Source organism: Anomaloglossus baeobatrachus, chromosome 2 (assembly GCF_048569485.1).
Source record: "Anomaloglossus baeobatrachus isolate aAnoBae1 chromosome 2, aAnoBae1.hap1, whole genome shotgun sequence".
Lineage (NCBI taxonomy): Eukaryota > Metazoa > Chordata > Amphibia > Anura > Aromobatidae > Anomaloglossus > Anomaloglossus baeobatrachus.
Genome location: NC_134354.1, coordinates 149,463,056 through 149,481,295, shown reverse-complemented (window position 1 = coordinate 149,481,295; position 18,240 = coordinate 149,463,056). Strand labels below are relative to the sequence as shown.

Genomic DNA, 18,240 nt, shown 5'->3' with positions numbered 1-18,240 from the left:
AAAATCAGCGAAACAGGATAACTAGACCAAGGTAACTTGGAAACTGTTCACTGGGCTATAGAAAACCAACTAGGAGGGCTCAGGGATCTATATGTCCCGATTGCCTCTAGATTGAGTATTATTCTGTAGAAACAATGTTAGATAATGAGGCACTCAACAATTTAAATTTGTTTGTTATTCACAACTCATGCTTGTTACTGGTAAATATAAAGAGAACACCCAATTACAAAATACAATAAAATTCCTTTAATCTGGTAATTGATCATTTAGAAAGTTTGATAATCTGGCATTTGTTTCCTGGCACGGAATGAAGACTTTTAAAAAAACAAACAAACAATAAACAAAATTCAAAAATGGAGCAGAGAAATCCACTAGAAGATTTTAGGAAGACTAGCTCTTTTTAAAGGTAAACCTGTCAACAAGTTTTTGCTACCTCACCTGAGAGCAGCATGATGTAGGCAAGGAGATTCTGAATCCAACAATGTATCACTTTGATTACTGACTGCGGCCATTATGACACTAGCTTTGGTTTTGCTCTAGTCATGTAGCAGAGTCCCGAGGGCTGTCCCTGCCCACACCAGGCTCTCAGAAAGATTGCATATTCACAGTGAGGTGTTAATCACAGCAGGGGGCGTGCTGGACTTCTCTGCATCCAAGTTTCTAGTCTTGTAATGATAAGGATACTGCTGCTTAACAAAACATAACAAATAAAAGATCAAGCTGTGACAAGACAGTCTTCCCTGAACTCTCTGTGTTAACCCTTGCAGCATACATACGGTAGCAAAAACCTGATAACTGATTGCCTTTAAAAAGATGCTGGAGCTGTGGTCATCTTTCACATTTTCTCTAACGCCAGGAGATCAGATCTTGTTACCCTGGGAAGCACTGATAGTCACTCTCTATTGTGGCATGTACAGGGTCCCCTTGTCAATAGGTCAGGGTCCCCAGTCTATGACAACCATATGCCCTAAGTGGGTATATAGAGCGGGTTTGTCATAGTGAGATAACGCTAACACTTTCATTTCACTTGTTATGAAAAGTATTATTTGCTTTTCTATTAATGTGCGACACTTCTATTATCTCATATTCAAAAACCTATCAGTCCCATCAACAGATTAAAGGAATTTTACTGAAGCTGATAATTACTATTAAAGAATAAGTAGGTAAAATATTAATAAAAGCTAGAGTATATATACAATTCAGCAGATCCAGAACTGTAAATAGATTTTCTGGGTTAGAATGAGTAAAATGTAATTAAGTACATTTAATTAGGTGACATTCACCTGATCATCGGCACTAAACCTCCTATCCATCTGAAACCGGAAATAAACCACATTGTCATCTCAATAGAACAAAACACTGTTACACATTCAGGACCTGTGGTGAGGTCATACCATGTGACCAGAAGGAGCGGGGCCTCAGCCAACAAAGCTGAAACAAGGAATCAACATTTTTCTGTTGGCTGAGGCCCCGCCCCTTCTGGTCACATGGGCATGACCTCACCACAGGTCCTGCAAGGTCGATTGTATTATACTTATGCTAATTCTAACAGGGGGAGGAGATAACTCTGCATACCTCCCATATATTATCTGATCCTCAGCTGCTGTCACTCAAGAAGCAGCTCATTTTACAAACTTTACTTTCTTTTATTTCAAAACCTAAACATCCGAGCTGACCACTACAGGTATGTATAGAATTAGCCTGATAGTGCCAGTATAGCACTGGTGTTAGGTTATATATGAAAATCCCGGTGATTGGTTCCCTTTAAGCTCAAGGTCATATTCGACCATGATCCCATAGGAAGCCATGAAAATCTCTCATTAACCAGAAAAGCAAGCTGCATATTATCAATGATAATGGTGAATATCAATAAGTGAGAATTTCTTTAAACATTTTTTCTGTCTTCTGACTATTACCATTGTATAAAGCTTTAGCACTGACATAGTCAGTAGTGCAGTACAGAAAATACATTTAATTCAGTCCTGTACCTACTGTATTTCCTTCTCAAAACACTATGACCAGCTTACATGGGATGATAACTGACAGGGAAATAGGATTTTAGCAACATGTTGCAGCAGTGATAAATCGGACCCATGACCCTGCTGAGAACTAGTCTGGGTCACTGCTGCCATAGAGTCTCAGAACAAATATGCAGCATATAAATAACAGGAGAAGAATCTATACAAAGTGATTGCAACTGCAACTCTTAAAGCTACAGTTTTTAAAGAAGAAGCAAAAAAAGATGTTGTTGCCATTACCATCTTCTCTATGTTTTACTGCGGCTGCAGTTTGGCAAGTGAAGCCAATCATTTGCTTGGTTACTATGGCAACAAGCACTTAGCAGCAATTTTTTAATGTATTCTTCCCAAGATTTATTATGCAATGTTCATGAACACTCATCAGTATACTAAACTGTTCTGGACAAAGAATTGATTGAAATATATCTGTGTATAAAATTAACATATCAGCAAGACAATCTGTCAACGTCTTAAAGGGGCTGTCTGGCCTTCGGGTACAAGTCTGCAGTCACTCTATGTACCGTTACAGTATGCAGTGCACGCGATGTCAGGATTTTCAGGTGCTGGTGCATGGATTTGTCGAGCACATGACTGCAAGTATGTGATTTGCACACATGCAGTCTTGTGCCAACTAGACGTAGCTCGCTTAATACAACTGAATTGATTGAGGCTGCACACGTCTAGTCGGAATGTGGCCAGAAACATGCATATCACATACCCGTGGTCACATGACTGCCCACTCCCGCCACTGACAAATCCTGATAGCGTGTGCTACGAACACTGTGAGGATTCACAAGTCTGTAGTCACAGTGTACCCCAAGGCCAGACATATCCTTTAAAGAAACAACTAATTTTTCCATTTAGGAAAGTTTTTATTTCCTTCATAACCACATTATGAGAGCCATAAATCTTTTTTTTTCTGCCAAATGAGGCTTTTGTTTTCTTAAAGGAGTTGTCCACATTTTTTTTACTTAGATGCATGGATTTGGGCCTAATAATATTTTTTGCATTTAGGTTTCATTAAAAATTCTGCACCATTTTGCTGTTACAGTCTCTTTGTTTCCTTGTGTATTCAACTTTGATGTGGTCTGTGGTCATAAATCAGCTGGGAGGAGCTCAGAAAAAGAAAGAATGAGCTCACGACACATACTCAGATAATTATTTTTGCAGCCAGCTATGAAAGGTAAATACAACAGGTTTTTTTATGAAACCCAATTGCAAAGAAGGGAATTTTGTTTACTTACCGTAAATTCCTTTTCTTCTAGCTCCTATTGGGAGACCCAGACAATTGGGTGTATAGCTACTGCCTCCGGAGGCCACACAAAGTATTACACTTTAAAAAGTGTAACCCCTCCCCTCTGCCTATACACCCTCCCGTGCATCACGGGCCCATCAGTTTTGGTGCCAAAGCAGGAAGGAGGAACTTATAAATTGGTCTAAGGTAAATTCAAACCGAAGGATGTTCGGAGAACTGAAACCATGAACCAAAAGAACCCTTCAACATGAACAACATGTGTACACAAAAGAACAACAGCCCGAAGGGAACAGGGGCGGGTGCTGGGTCTCCCAATAGGAGCTAGAAGAAAAGGAATTTACGGTAAGTAAACAAAATTCCCTTCTTCTTTGTCGCTCCATTGGGAGACCCAGACAATTGGGATGTCCAAAAGCAGTCCCTGGGTGGGTAAAAGAATACCTCGATAAAAAGAGCCGAAAAAAACGGCCCTCTCTTACAGGTGAGCAACCGCCTCCTGAAGGACTCGCCTACCTAGGCTGGCATCTGCCACAGCATAGGCATGAACCTGATAGTGTTTCGTGAAAGTGTGCAAACTCGACCAGGTAGTGCTGCCACACCTGCTGAGCCGTAGCCTGGTGACGCAATGCCCAGGATGCCCCTGCGGCTCTGGTAGAATGGGCTTTCAGCTCCAAAGGAATCGGAAGCCCAGAAGAACGGTAGGCTTCAAGGATCAGTTCCTTGATCCACCGAGCCAAGGTTGACTTGGAAGCCTGCGACCCCTTACTCTGGCCAGTGACACGGACAAAGAGCGCATCAGAACGGCGCGGGGGCGCAGTGTGCGAAAAGAAGAGCCGGAGTGCTCTCCCGAGATCTAACAAGTGCCATCCTTTTCACAACTGTGAACTGGATGAGAGCCAAAAGAAGGTAAGGAGATATCCTGATTGAGAAGAAAAGGGGGATACCACCTTAAGAAGGCATTCCGGGACCGGACGCAGAACCACCTCATGCTGGCGAAACACCAGGAAGGGGGCTTTGCATGACAGCGCTGCTAGCTCAGACACTCTCCGAAGTGATGTGCCTGCCACTAGGAAGACCACCTTCTGCGAAAGGCGTGATAGATATAACTCTAAGAACGCTAAGAGCCATGACTCAATGGCCACCCAGTCAGGGTGAAGACCGCAGAATTCAGATGGAAAATGGCCCTTGGGACAGCAAGTCTGGTCGGTCCTGGGAGTGCCCACGGTCGACCCACCGTGAGGTGCCACAGATCCAGGTATCACGACCTCCTCGGCCAGTCTGGAGCGACGAGGATGGCGCGGCGTCAGTCGGACCCGATCTTGAGTAACACCCTGGGCAGCAGCGCCAGAGGAGGAAATACATAAGGCAGTCGAAATTGCGACCAGTCCTGGACTGATGCGTCCGCCGCCAGCGCTCTGTGCTGGTGGTTGATGTACGCGACCGCCGTGGCGTCGTCCGACTGTATCCGGATCTGCCTGCCGTCCAGCCACCGCTGGAACGACTTTAGGGCTAGCTACACTGCCCTTATCTCCAGAACATTGATCTGAAGGGAGGACTCTGTCAGAGTCTAGGTTCCCTGAGCCCTGTGGTGGCGGAAGACCGCTGTCCACCCTGACAGACTCTCGTCCGTCGTGACCATAGCCCAGGATGGGAGCAGGAAGGATTTTTCTTTCGACCAAGAAGTGGGAAGAAGCCACCCCTGAGGAGACGCTTTGTCTGCCAGTGAAAGAGAGACGTTCCTGTCTAGGGACGTCGACCTCCTCTCCCATTTGCGGAGAATGTGCCATTGGGGTGGACGCAGATGAAACTGCGCAAAGGGAACTGCCTCCATTGCTGCCACCATCTTCCCTGGGAAGCGCGTGAGGCGCCTCAAGGGGTGAGACTGGGCCCGAAGGAGAAAGTGCACCCCTGTCTGCAGCGAACTCTGTTTGTCCAGCGGTAGCTTCACTATCTCTGAGGGAGAATGAAACTCCATCCCGAGGAAAGTCAGTGATTGGGTCGGTGTCAATTTTTACTTTGGGAAATTGATGATCCACCCGAACCTCTGGAGAGTCTCCAGAGCAATGTTCAGGCTGTGTTGACATGCCACCCGGGAGGGTGCCTTGACTTAGGATCGTCTAAGTAAGGGATCACCGAGTGTCCCTGAGAGTGTAGGCCCATCGCCACTGATGCCATGACCTTGGTGAAGACCCGTGGGACTGTCGCCAGGCCGAAAGGCAGAGTCACGAGCTGAAAGTGTTCGACCCGGAGGCGAAACACCGGAAGCGTTGATGCTCTGGTGTAATCGGCACATGGAGATAAGCATCCCTGATGTCGATTGATGCTAGGAAGACTCCCTGGGACATCGAAACGATTACTGAGCGGAGAGATTCCATCCGAAATTGTCTGGTTCTCACGTGTCTGTTGAGCAGAATGAGACCCGGAACGGACCGGAATGATCCGTCCTTTTTTGGTACCCCAAAAAAGTTGGAGTAAAGACCGCGACCACGTTAGTGAAGCGGAACGGGGATCACAACTCCATCTGCAGAAACGAGTCGGAGGACGAGAGCTGAGCTCTATCCTGTAACCGTGAGACGGAATGTCTCTCACCCATCGGTTTTTCATCCAATTGCTCGCCACACAGACGGTCGCCAGAAAATGGCAAACCGGTTAAGAACTTCTTGGACGCAGAGTCTGCCTTCCATTCGCGTAGCCACATGGCCCTGCGGACTGCCACCGAATTGGCGAATGCTACCGCTGTACGGCTCGCAGAGTCCAGGACGGCGTTCATGGCGTAGGACGAAAAAACCGACGCCTGAGAAGTCAAAGACACATCCTGCGGGGCAGAGGTACTTGCGACCTCATTAGTCTCGGACAGACAAGCTGATAGCTTGGAATGCCCCCACGACTGCGAAGGCCGGAGCAAAAGACGCGCCTATGGCTTCATAGATGGATTTCATCATGAGCTCTATTTGCCTGTCAGTGGCATCCTTGAGCGATGAGCCATCTGCCACTAATACTACGGATCTAGCCGCCAGTCTGGAGACTGGAGGATCCACCTTGGGACACTGAGGCCAACCCTTAACTACGTCAGGGGAAAAGGGTAACGTGTGTCATTAAGGCGCTTAGTAAAGCGCTTGTCCGTAAATGCTCTGTGCTTCTGGACAGCATCTCTGAAGTTAGAGTGATCGAAAAAAGCACTCCGGGTACGTTTGGGAAACCTAAACTGGTGTTTCTCCTACTGTGAAGCCGACTCCTCTATAGGTGGAGTTGGGGGAGAAGGACTAGCACCTGGTAGATGGACGTTATAAGGTCATTTACTATGGCGTCCCCTTCAGGTGTATCCAGATTGAGAGCAACGTCAGGATCAGAGCCCTGAGCTGCGACCTCCGCTTCATCCTCCAGAGAGTCCTCATGCTGAGACCCCGAACCGCGTGATGAAGTCGGAGAAGGTTCCCAGCAAGCCCGCTTAGCCTGTCTGAGGCTGCGGTCCGTGTCGGAGTTCTCACCGTGGGATCTGGGTGCCACCCCAGGAGCCCTTTGCTGTACCGACCGAGAGGGGCCTGGGGGCGATGAACTCACAGTGCCCTAGCCCTGTGTTACCGGTCTGGACTGCCAAGCTTCTAGTATCTTAGCCGACCATCTGTCCATAGACTGAGCCATGGAATGTGAAGCGACTCAGAGAGTTTCTCAGTCAAAAATGTAAACTCTGTCCCTTCCATCTGTGCAGTGGAAACCGGCGGTACCACCTGAGCCGAGGGTCCCACCAGTGCCGGAGGCTCCGGCTGAGTGAGTGCCACAGGGGCCGAGCATTGTCACAATGAGGGTAGGTGGAACCTGCAGGTAACATAGCCGCACAAGAGGTACAGGTTGCAAAATAAGTCTGTGCTTTGGCCCCCTTGCTTTCTGCGGACGACATGCTGTTGTCTCCTCTTGGAGATATAGCCAAAAGCAAATAATGCTGCCGAATAGAGAAAATGTATACAAAATATATATATATATATATATATATACACTTCTGTACCCAAGGGGGGCCAGCACCTGACAACTGGTGTGGCTTACCAACCGCCCCAAGCGGTGGTGCGTCCACCAGATTCCCTGCCTGGGACTCCCAGAGCTGCAGAGCTCATTCTGAAATCCTCCACCGGCAGAAGAGATTATAACAATGGCTGCCAGCGTTCTGAGGGGAGGAGGGAGCCATGGGAGTGCCTAATAAAGTGCGGGCATCTGGTGCCCCACAGTGCTCAGTGAGGGGGGAGGAGGATACCAAAGCATGCTCCAGCCCTCACTGCCGACGTCCAGTCGGCCGTCCCGCCCCCACCCCTGACTGGCAGGCCCGGGGGCGGCAGTACATGGTACTAGGCCGCAAAAGCCGGGGACTAAAGTTAAAAGCGCGGTCGGCGCGGTAGTCCCGGCTCACAAACCACACAGCAGCCGCTGCGGCGTCTGTAACACCGACGCTGCCTGCACCGTCCCTAAGGGGACACAGAGTACCTCATGGATGCAGGGCCCTGTCCCTGATGATATCCAGCCTCCTGTCCGTCAGATTCCCCCAGGGGCTGCGGAGGGAGCCCGGTCCCAGTGAACGGCGACCGGTTAGGATCCCACTTCTCCCAGAACTGCGGAGCTCGTTCTGAAATCCCCCACTGGCAGCAGTGATTATAACAATGGCTGCCAGCGTTCTGAGGGGAGGATGGAGCCGTGGGCGTGCCTAATAAAGTGCGGGAAACTGGTGCCCCACAGTGCTCAGTGAGGGGGGAGGAGGATACCAAAGTATGCTCCAGCCCTCACTGCCGACGTCCAGTCGGCCGTCCCGCCCTTACCCCTGACTGGCAGGCCCGGGGGCGGGAGTATATGGTACTAGGCCGCAAAAGCCGGGGACTAAAGTTAAAAACGCGGCCGGCAAACAGGCGCGGTCGGCGCGGTAGTCCCAGTCTCACAAACCACACAGGAGCCGCTGCGGCGTCTGCAACACAGGCGCTGCATGCCTCGTCCCTCAGGGGACACAGAGTACCTTATGGATGCAGGGCCCTGTCCCTGATGATATCCAGGCTCCTGTCCGTCAGATTCCCCCAGGGGCTGCGGATGGAGCTCGGTCCCAGTGAATGGTGACCGGTTAGGATCCCACTTCTCCCAGAGCCTCTAAGGGATGGGGAAGGAAAACGGCATGTGGGCTCCAGCCTCTGTACCCGCAATGGGTACCTCAACCTTAACAGCACCGCCGACCAGAGTGGGGTGAGAAGGGAGCATGCCGGGGGCCCTGTGGGGGGCCCTCTTTTCTTCCATCCGATATAATCAGCAGCTGCTGCTGACTAAAATGTGGAGCTTGTGTGCATGTGTGCCTCCTTCAACACAAAGCTAAAAACTGATGGGCCCGTGATGCACGGGAGGGTGTATAGGCAGAGGGGAGGGGTTACACTTTTTAAAGTGTAATACTTTGTGTGGCCTCCGGAGGCAGTAGCTATACACCCAATTGTCTGGGTCTCCCAATGGAGCGACAAAGAAAATGATTTTTAGCCCACCAAAAAATTACAAAAAGGTGACCAGCCCCTCAAGTTCGAATTTTTATTGGTATCATTTTGGGGTTTCTACTGACTATCTTATTACCTATAAGATATTTTTTTTAGGGGGACAGGTGGAGAAAAAAAAACAAGTCCACCATTGTTTGTTATTTTAGGTCAAGATTTTTTTTTTGTGTTTTTAGAGGGATGAAATATTTTTTCAAAATTACAATTCTGGTCAACAATCTCTGATACATCCGTATTGCTACTGCTGGGAGTAGCTTTATATGAATCTCTAGTTTAGGTAATACAAAACTCACCTGTTTCATTTCAGTCCGTAGCCGATTGATACCAGTCCTCTCGGTCTTGGTGGCTCCCGTGTGTCCCATCTCATGAATGGAGATTGCTGGACTAGTCACACTCGACTCTATTGGTCGCACTAAACAAACAAGAAAGAAATTTGAAATCTGAACTAACTTCACTTTTCACTACTTTTTAGACAAAGCTACTACACAGCCTTTACTGGTTGAATCTTCCCCGTATTTGATCTAGCTGCCATTGAAACATGGTTTCAAGTTACAATTGTCCAGGAAATACCATCGTGAGTTGAAAATATGCTTAAGCCGAGGCCATAACTTGAGGGACCAATGTATAGTAATTTATCATATGTATCCATTACGCTAAATGTTCAGATCTCACTTACTACTACGTTCCACACCAAACTCTTTCCCGCTCAAAATGTGATGAAGAAGATTTTTCATGTCGAAAGGGCTAAGACTCATCAAACTTTCCGACGCTTCTTCACCTGAAAATAAAGGTCAAAAAGTGGATTCTATGGACCAGAAGAGTAGAGATGATCTGATACAGTACTGGGAGGGCAAGGGGTTGGCAAAATAGACTATAAATGGTAAATGGGTGGAGGCAGATGAACTGGGATGTCTACAGTTGGTCATACACATTTTAACCCCGATACACAATAGACTATGCCATTTATATTTGCTGACATTGGCAGGTTCGGAGACAGTCTAATGCAGACCTGGGCAAGGGTCGGCCCGCAGGCCACTTCCGGCCCGCCTACTCTCTGTGACCAGCCCGCCTGGTTCAGGGCGTCCTTGCTGGCCGGTCACTGATGAGGGCAATCTGACCTGTTGTTCGGAGCTCCAGGCTCCGGGCGGCCCGTGGTCAGATTGCCCTCATCACACGCTGCGTGCCGGCGTGCAGGGAACAGAAGACAGATCCTGCAGCGCCGCACACACAGTGCAGCAGCGGAACGCAGGAATCTGTCCTCTGTTGCCTGCTGGCACTTTCTCTGTGACACACACGCGCGCGCCCTGATGTCGTCAATACGGCACACGTGTGTGTCATTTGAAAAGTTCCCGCCCGGCAGGAGAAGAAGATGCAGCAGCCGGGGCCTCAATGGAGAGAGGAAGCAGCTCAGCGGGGGGCCGTACAAGAGAAGAAGGATGTCAGCGGGAGCCCGTACGGAGGTGCCTGAGGAGGGAAAGGTGAGTGGTGACTAGTAACCTGAGGGGACAATGGGGGGAGTGGTAACTGGTGAGTAATATTTGGGTGTAGTGATGTAGTATAATGCAATGTAGTTTTACAGGTGTAGTATATAGGGGTCTAGTGATGTATATGTGGATGTAGTGATGTATATTACAGGTGTATATAGGAGTGTAGTGATATATATTACAGGTATATATGGGGGTGCAGTGATGTATATTACAGGTATATATGGGGGTGCAGTGATGTATATGGGGGTGTAGTGATGTATATTCCAGGTGTATAAAGGGGTGTAGTGATGTATATTACAGGTATATATGGGGGTGCAGTGATGTATATGGGGGTGTAGTGATGTATATTACAGGTGTATATGGGGGTGTAGTGATGTATATTACAGGTGTATATGGGGGTGTAGTGATGTATATTACAGGTGTATATGAGGGTCTAGTGATGTATATTACAGGTGTATATGAGGGTGTAGTGATGTAGTATATTGTTTGTGTATATATGTATATAGGGTGTGTGTGTGTGTATATATATATATATATATATATATATATATATACATACACATGTAAATATTTATATATATATATATATGTATATATATATATATATATATATATATATATATATATATATATTTTAGAGAGAGAGAGAGAGAGAGAGAGAGAGAAAGCCCGTAACTGCGAGTGGTCCTGACCACCGCTCAGTCATTGATTATTCACCACACTCAGGACCTGGAAGCTGGAGCATCGCGATGACAGCACCGGGCACAGCACCGTTGAGGACATCACCGCAGGGACGAAGGGAATTTTGTTTACTTACCGTAAATTCCTTTTCTTCTAGCTCCAATTGGGAGACCCAGACAATTGGGTGTATAGCTACTGCCTCCGGAGGCCGCACAAAGTACTACACTTAAAAGTGTAAGGCCCCTCCCCTTCTGGCTATACACCCCCCCGTGGGAGCACGGGTCCCTCAGTTTTAGTGCAAAAGCAAGAAGGAGGAAAGCCAATAACTGTTTCAAAAACAAATTCAATCCGATAAACAATATCGGAGAACGTAACTTATCAACATGAACAACATGTGCACCCGAAAAACAAATACCCTAAGAAAAAACAGGGCGGGTGCTGGGTCTCCCAATTGGAGCTAGAAGAAAAGGAATTTACGGTAAGTAAACAAAATTCCCTTCTTCTTTTTCGCTCCTAATTGGGAGACCCAGACAATTGGGACGTCCAAAAGCAGTCCCTGGGTGGGTAAAAGAATACCTCGTGATCGGGCTGTCAGGCAGCCCTTTCTTACAGGTGGGCCACCGCCGCCTGCAGGACTTGTCTACCTAGGCTGGCATCCGCCGAAGCGTAGGTATGCACCTGATAATGCTTGGTAAAAGTGTGCAGACTCGACCAGGTAGCCGCCTGGCACACCTGCTGAGCCGTAGCCTGATGCCGTAATGCCCAGGACGCACCCACGGCTCTGGTAGAATGGGCCTTCAGTCCAGAAGGAGTCGGAAGCCCAGCAGAACGGTAGGCGTGAAGAATTGGTTCCTTGATCCACCGCGCAAGGGTGGATTTGGAAGCTTGCGACCCTTTATGCTGACCAGCGACCAGGATAAAGAGTGCATCCGAACGGCGCAGAGGCGCCGTGCGGGAAATGTAGATCCTGAGTGCTCTCACCAGGTCCAACAGATGCAAACCCTTTTCAAATTGGTGAACTGGATGCGGACACAAAGATGGTAAAGTGATATCCTGATTGAGATGAAAGGAAGATACCACCTTGGGAAGAAACTCTGGAATTGGACGCAGTACTACCTTGTCTTGGTGAAACACCAGGAAGGGAGATTTGCAAGATAACGCCGCCAGCTCTGACACTCTCCGAAGAGACGTGACCGCCACCAGAAAAGCCACTTTCTGTGAAAGCCGAGAAAAGGAAATCTCCTTCATAGGCTCGAAAGGTGGCTTCTGGAGAGCAATTAGAACCTTGTTCAGATCCCAGGGTTCCAATGGCCGCTTGTAAGGGGGAACGATATGACAAACCCCTTGCAGGAACGTGCGTACCTTAGGAAGTCGCGCCAGGCGCTTCTGAAAGAATACGGATAGCGCAGAGACTTGTCCTTTAAGGGAGCTAAGCGACAAACCTTTTTCCAACCCAGACTGCAGGAAGGAAAGAAAAATAGGCAATGCAAATGGCCAGGGAGAAACTCCCTGAGCGGAGCACCAAGATAAGAATATCTTCCACGTTCTGTGGTAGATCTTGGCGGAGGATAGTTTCCTAGCCTGTCTCATGGTGGCAACAACATCATGAGATAAACCTGAGGTCCCTAGGATCCAGGACTCAATGGCCACACAGTCAGGTTCAGGGCCGCAGAATTCAGATGGAAAAACGGCCCTTGAGACAGCAAGTCTGGACGGCCTCGTAGCGCCCACGGTTGTCCTACCGTAAGATGCCACAGATCCGGGTACCACGACCTCCTTGGCCAGTCTGGAGCGACGAGAATGGCGCAACGGCAGTCGGACCTGATTTTGCGGAGCACTCTGGGCAACAATGCCAGAGGTGGAAACACATAAGGTAGTCGGAACTGCGACCAATCCTGAACTAAGGCGTCTGCCGCCAGAGCTCGGTGATCGTGAGACCGTGCCATGAAAACCGGGACCTTGTTGTTGTGCCGTGACGCCATCAGGTCGACGTCCGGCATCCCCCAGCGGCGACAGATCTCCTGAAACACGTCCGGGTGAAGGGACCATTCCCCTGCGTCCATGCCCTGGCGACTGAGAAAGTCTGCTTCCCAGTTTTCCACGCCTGGGATGTGAACTGCGGATATGGTGGATGCTGTGTTTTCCACCCACGTCAGAATCCGCCGGACTTCTTGAAAGGCTTGCCGACTGCGTGTTCCCCCTTGGTGGTTGATGTACGCCACCGCTGTGGAATTGTCCGACTGAATCCGGATCTGCTTGCCCTCCAGCCACTGTTGGAAGGCTCGCAGAGCAAGATAGACTGCTCTGATTTCCAGAACATTGATCTGAAGGGTGGACTCTCTCTGAGTCCACGTACCCTGAGCCCTGTGGTGAAGAAACACTGCTCCCCACCCTGATAGGCTCGCATCTGTCGTGACCACCGCCCAGGATGGGGGTAGGAACGACTTTCCTTTTGACAATGAGGTGGGAAGAAGCCACCATCGGAGAGAGTCCTTGGCTGCCTGAGAGAGGGAGACATCCCTGTCGAGGGACGTCGACTTCCCGTCCCATTGGCGGAGAATGTCCCATTGTAGAGGGCGCAGATGAAACTGCGCGAAAGGGACTGCTTCCATTGCTGCCACCATCTTCCCTAGGAAATGCATGAGGCGCCTCAAGGAGTGGGACTGGTTCTGCAGGAGAGATTGCACCCCTGTCTGCAGAGAGCACTGCTTGTCCAGTGGAAGCTTCACTATCGCTGAGAGAGTATGAAACTCCATGCCAAGATATGTTAGTGATTGGGTCGGGGTTAGATTTGACTTTGAAAAGTTGATAATCCACCCGAAACTCTGGAGAGTCTTCAGTGCCACGTCCAGACTGTGTTGGCATGCCTCTTGAGAGGGTGCCTTTATAAGTAGATCGTCCAAATACGGGATCCCGGAGTGACCCTGCGAGTGCAGGACAGCTACTACTGCTGCCATGACCTTGGTGAAGACCCGAGGGGCTGTTGCCAGCCCGAAAGGTAACGCTACGAACTGCAGGTGTTCGCTTTCTATAACGAAGCGTAGAAAACGCTGATGCTCTGGCGCAATCGGCACGTGAAGATAAGCATCTTTGATGTCTATTGATGCTAAGAAATCTCCTTGAGACATTGAGGCTATGACGGAGCGTAGAGATTCCATCCGGAACCTCCTGGTTGTTACGTGTTTGTTGAGCAACTTTAGATCCAGGACGGGCCGAAAGGACCCGTCCTTCTTTGGCACCACAAACAGATTGGAGTAAAAACCGTGACCTTGTTCCTGAAGAGGAACGGAAGTCACCACTCCTTCCGCCTTTAGAGCGGCCACCGCCTGCAGCAGAGCATCGGCTCGGTCGGGCGGTGGGGAAGTTCTGAAGAAACGAGTTGGAGGACGAGAGCTGAACTCTATCCTGTACCCGTGAGACAGAATGTCCCTCACCCAACGGTCTTTGACCTGTGACAGCCAAATGTCGCCAAAGCGGGAGAGCCTGCCACCGACCGAGGATGCGGAGAGAGGAGGCTGAAAGTCATGAGGAAGCCGTCTTGGTAACGGTTCTTCGCTGTCTTTTTTGGGCGTGACTGAGTCCGCCAAGAATCTGAGCCTCTCTGATCCTTTTGAGTCCTTTTGGACGAGGAGAATTGGGACCTGCCTGAGCCTCGAAAGGACCGAAAACCAGACTGACCCCTCCTTTGTTGGGGCTTGTTTTGTCTGTGTTGAGGTAAGGATGAGTCCTTACCCTTGGAGTGTTTAATGATTTCATCCAAACGCTCCCCAAACAATCGGTCACGAGAAAAAGGCAAACTGGTTAAGCACTTCTTGGAAGCAGAATCTGCCTTCCATTCTCTCAACCACAGGGCTCTGCGCAAAACCACGGAGTTGGCTGACGCCACCGCCGTACGGCTCGTAGAGTCCAGGACAGCATTAATCGCGTAAGACGCGAATGCAGACATTTGAGAGGTCAATGGTGCCACCTGCGGGGCAGATGTACGTGTGACCGAGTCGACTTGTATAAGCCCAGCTGAAATGGCTTGGAGTGCCCATACGGCTGCAAAAGCTGGCGCCAACGACGCTCCAATAGCTTCATAGATGGATTTCAGCCAGAGCTCCATCTGCCTGTCAGTGGCATCTTTAAGTGCCGCTCCATCTTCTACTGCAACTAAAGATCTAGCTGCAAGCCTGGAGATTGGAGGGTCCACCTTGGGACACTGGGTCCAACCCTTGACCACGTCAGGGGGAAAAGAATAGCGTGTATCTTTAAGCCGTTTAGAAAACCGCTTCTCAGGATAAGCGTGGTGTTTCTGGATTGCATCTCTAAAGTCAGAGTGGTCCAGAAAAGTGCTTAATTTACGCTTGGGATATCTGAAATGGAATTTCTCCTGCTGTGAAGCTGCCTCCTCCGCAGGAGGAGCTGGCGGGGAAATATCTAACATCCTATTGATGGACGCTATAAGATCATTCACTATGGCGTCACCATCCGGTGTATCCAGATTGAGAGCGGTCCCAGGATCAGAATCTTGATCAGTTACATCCGCCTCATCACCCATAGATTCGTCCCGCTGGGATCCTGACCAGTGAGACGAAGTTGAGGGCCCCTCATAACGAGCCCGCTTAGGTTGTCTGGGACTGTTGTCTGAGTCAGAATCGTCACCCTGGGGTGCATGTGACACCCCCGGAGCTTGGAAGTGTTCCAGCTGAGGGGGACCAGGGAGCAATGATGCCACAGTGTCCATGGTCTGAGTTACTGGTCTAGACTGCAATGTTTCAAGAATCTTTGACATGGTCATAGACAATCTGTCAGCAAAAGCTGCAAACTCCGTTCCTGTCACCTGGACAGCATTCACAGGTGGTACACTCTGGGTCACGTCCAGCAGAGGCCCCGGCTGTGCAAGTTGCACAGGGGCCGAGCACTGCACACAATGGGGGTCAGTGGAACCTGCCGGTAGAGCAGCCCCACATGCGGTACAGGCAGCATATAATGTCTGTGCCTTGGCACCCTTGCGTTTTGCGGACGACATGCTGTTGCCTCCTTGTAATCTAGGAGGGTATATAGCCGAGAATCACCAGCGACCGTACAGTACAAAGTATTTGCAAACACAAAATACTCAGTATACAAACGGCACAAGTGGGGGTGAGCCCTTGAGGGCTGCTTACCGCCCGCTGAACAGCGGGTATGAGGCCGTAGAATCCCGTGTCTGGGTCTCCCCGTCTCCCCTCTGCAGCTCAGCGTGCAGGCAGGAATGGCTGCCGGCGTTCAGTGACGAGGGGCGGACCGTGGGCGTGCCACAAACAAAGTGCGGGAAACTGCGTCCTACTGTGCCTGGTGTGAGGGCTGGAGTATGTAAAAAAGACTCCAGCCCTCAGCGCTGATGCTCTGTACAGCGTCCCGCCCTCCTCCTGACTGGCAGGTGCGGAGGCGGGAACGAACGAACTAGGCCGCAAAAGCCGGGGACTGTAGTAATAAGCGCGGCCGTGATATATGCACGGTCAGCGCGGAAGTCCCCGGCGCACCACAAGTCCCAGCCGCGTCGCAGTCCCAGCGGCCGGCGCGACCGTTCTCCGTGAGTCTACCCACTCAGCTAAGCTGAAGTGAGGAAATGGCACAAGCGCAGCAGCGCTGTTGTCCCCGGCGCACTAACACACCCAGCAATGCTGCGGTGTGCGCGCGTATGCACGGGGACACAGAGTACCTTGACGGAGCAGGGCCATCTCCCTGACGATACTCAGCTCCATATCCAGCGGCTTCTCCAGGGGCTGCGGATGGAGCACGGTCTCAGTGCCTGGAGACCGGTAAAATCCCACTTCGCCCAGAGCCCTAATGGGGATGGGGAAGGAATCAGCATGTGGGCTCCAGCCTCCGTACCCGCAATGGGTACCTCAACCTTAACAAGCACCACCGACAGAAAGTGGGGTGAGAAGGGAGCATGCTGGGGGCCCTGTATGGGCCCTCTTTTCTTCCATCCGACATAGTCAGCAGCTGCTGCTGACTAAATAGTGGAGCTATGCGTGCGTGTCTGACCTCCTTCGCACAAAGCAAAAAACTGAGGGACCCGTGCTCCCACGGGGGGGTGTATAGCCAGAAGGGGAGGGGCCTTACACTTTTAAGTGTAGTACTTTGTGCGGCCTCCGGAGGCAGTAGCTATACACCCAATTGTCTGGGTCTCCCAATTAGGAGCGAAAAAGAAAGGTGAGTATTCTGCAAGCACAGTGACCTCCAGGAGGTCATCAGAGATTCCAATGAACTCTGATGACCACCCTGCGACGCCCACGCTACAGCTTCATGGGTTCATCAGAGTTCATTGGGAACTGTAACGAGTCCCCGAGATGCTCCGGCTTCCAGGTTCTCAACACACACACCTGTATACTCACACAGCGATGCGGTCCCCAGCGCTGTCCCTGCTTCCAGCTGCTCACTGCAGTGAATATTCAGTGAGTATAATTACCAGCGATAAGGAGTGGGAGGCAGCAGAGCCAGAGACAGCAGAGCCAGAGACAGCAGCGCTGGAGAGAGGTAAATATAGAAAATCTTTTTATTAAAAAGACCCGTGTTTTCTCTGGTACTTGTCACACTGATGTCACACAGATCACATCTGTGTGCGGTCCGTGTGACACCCGTGCTGCCGGAGAAAAAACGGACATGTGTGCGTGCAGGGCCACGAGGGGTCACACAGTCCGTAACTTACTGTTTGTATATGAAGGGATAGTATATATACTGTATACAGTATTGGGTAAAACTGAGTTAATTATATTAGTCCGGCCCTCAAAAACCATCCCAATTTCTCATGCGGCCCCATGGGAAAATTAATTGCCCACCCCTGGTCTAATGTATATAGGGCCCAACCAACTAACGGTCAGAAGAGATTTTGATCACGCTTGTCTAATTTGAGACTGCCGATCGCATTGTTCACCATGAGATAAGCTTCTGGCCAATGAGACGGCAACTCTCTCATAGAGAACATAGTATCACTAAGCCAAGCTGGCGCTCCTGTGTCAGGTGAGATGTTAATCACACATGTCCGATTTCATCCTGCCGATCGTATTGGTCGCCATGAGATAAGCTGCCAGTTAATGTGTCAGTTGGCAGCTTTCTCATAAAGAACACAGGATCACTTGGCTGAACGAGCGCTACTGTGTATGAAGTATCAGCTGAGATTGCTGTTGGCCGCACGTTTGGTGGTTGCATTGTTTGACTGTCTAACGAGTATGGCCAGCCTAAAGGGCCCGTTACACGCTACAATTTACCTGAAGATCGCATGTGCGACGTGACACGCCCAGATCGTATTTACGATTTGCCGGTATCGA

The 18,240-nt window shown here is 49.9% G+C and overlaps 1 protein-coding gene across 4 annotated transcripts in view; it reads right to left on the bottom strand.

Moving 5' to 3' along the window:
- Positions 1–18,240, bottom strand: part of PHKA2 (phosphorylase kinase regulatory subunit alpha 2) — a 162,928-nt gene that overhangs the window by 36,225 nt on the left and 108,463 nt on the right. For 3 of the 4 annotated variants that reach the window (XM_075335438.1, XM_075335442.1, XM_075335440.1), the window contains 3 exons: positions 9,454–9,555; positions 9,071–9,189; positions 1,284–1,313 (listed from right to left, as the gene is read on the bottom strand). In XM_075335438.1, coding sequence (XP_075191553.1) covers positions 1,284–1,313; positions 9,071–9,189; positions 9,454–9,555 — 251 coding nt within the window. The remainder of the gene's footprint in view (positions 1–1,283; positions 1,314–9,070; positions 9,190–9,453; positions 9,556–18,240) is intronic. The other variant, XM_075335439.1, reaches the window with a different exon arrangement.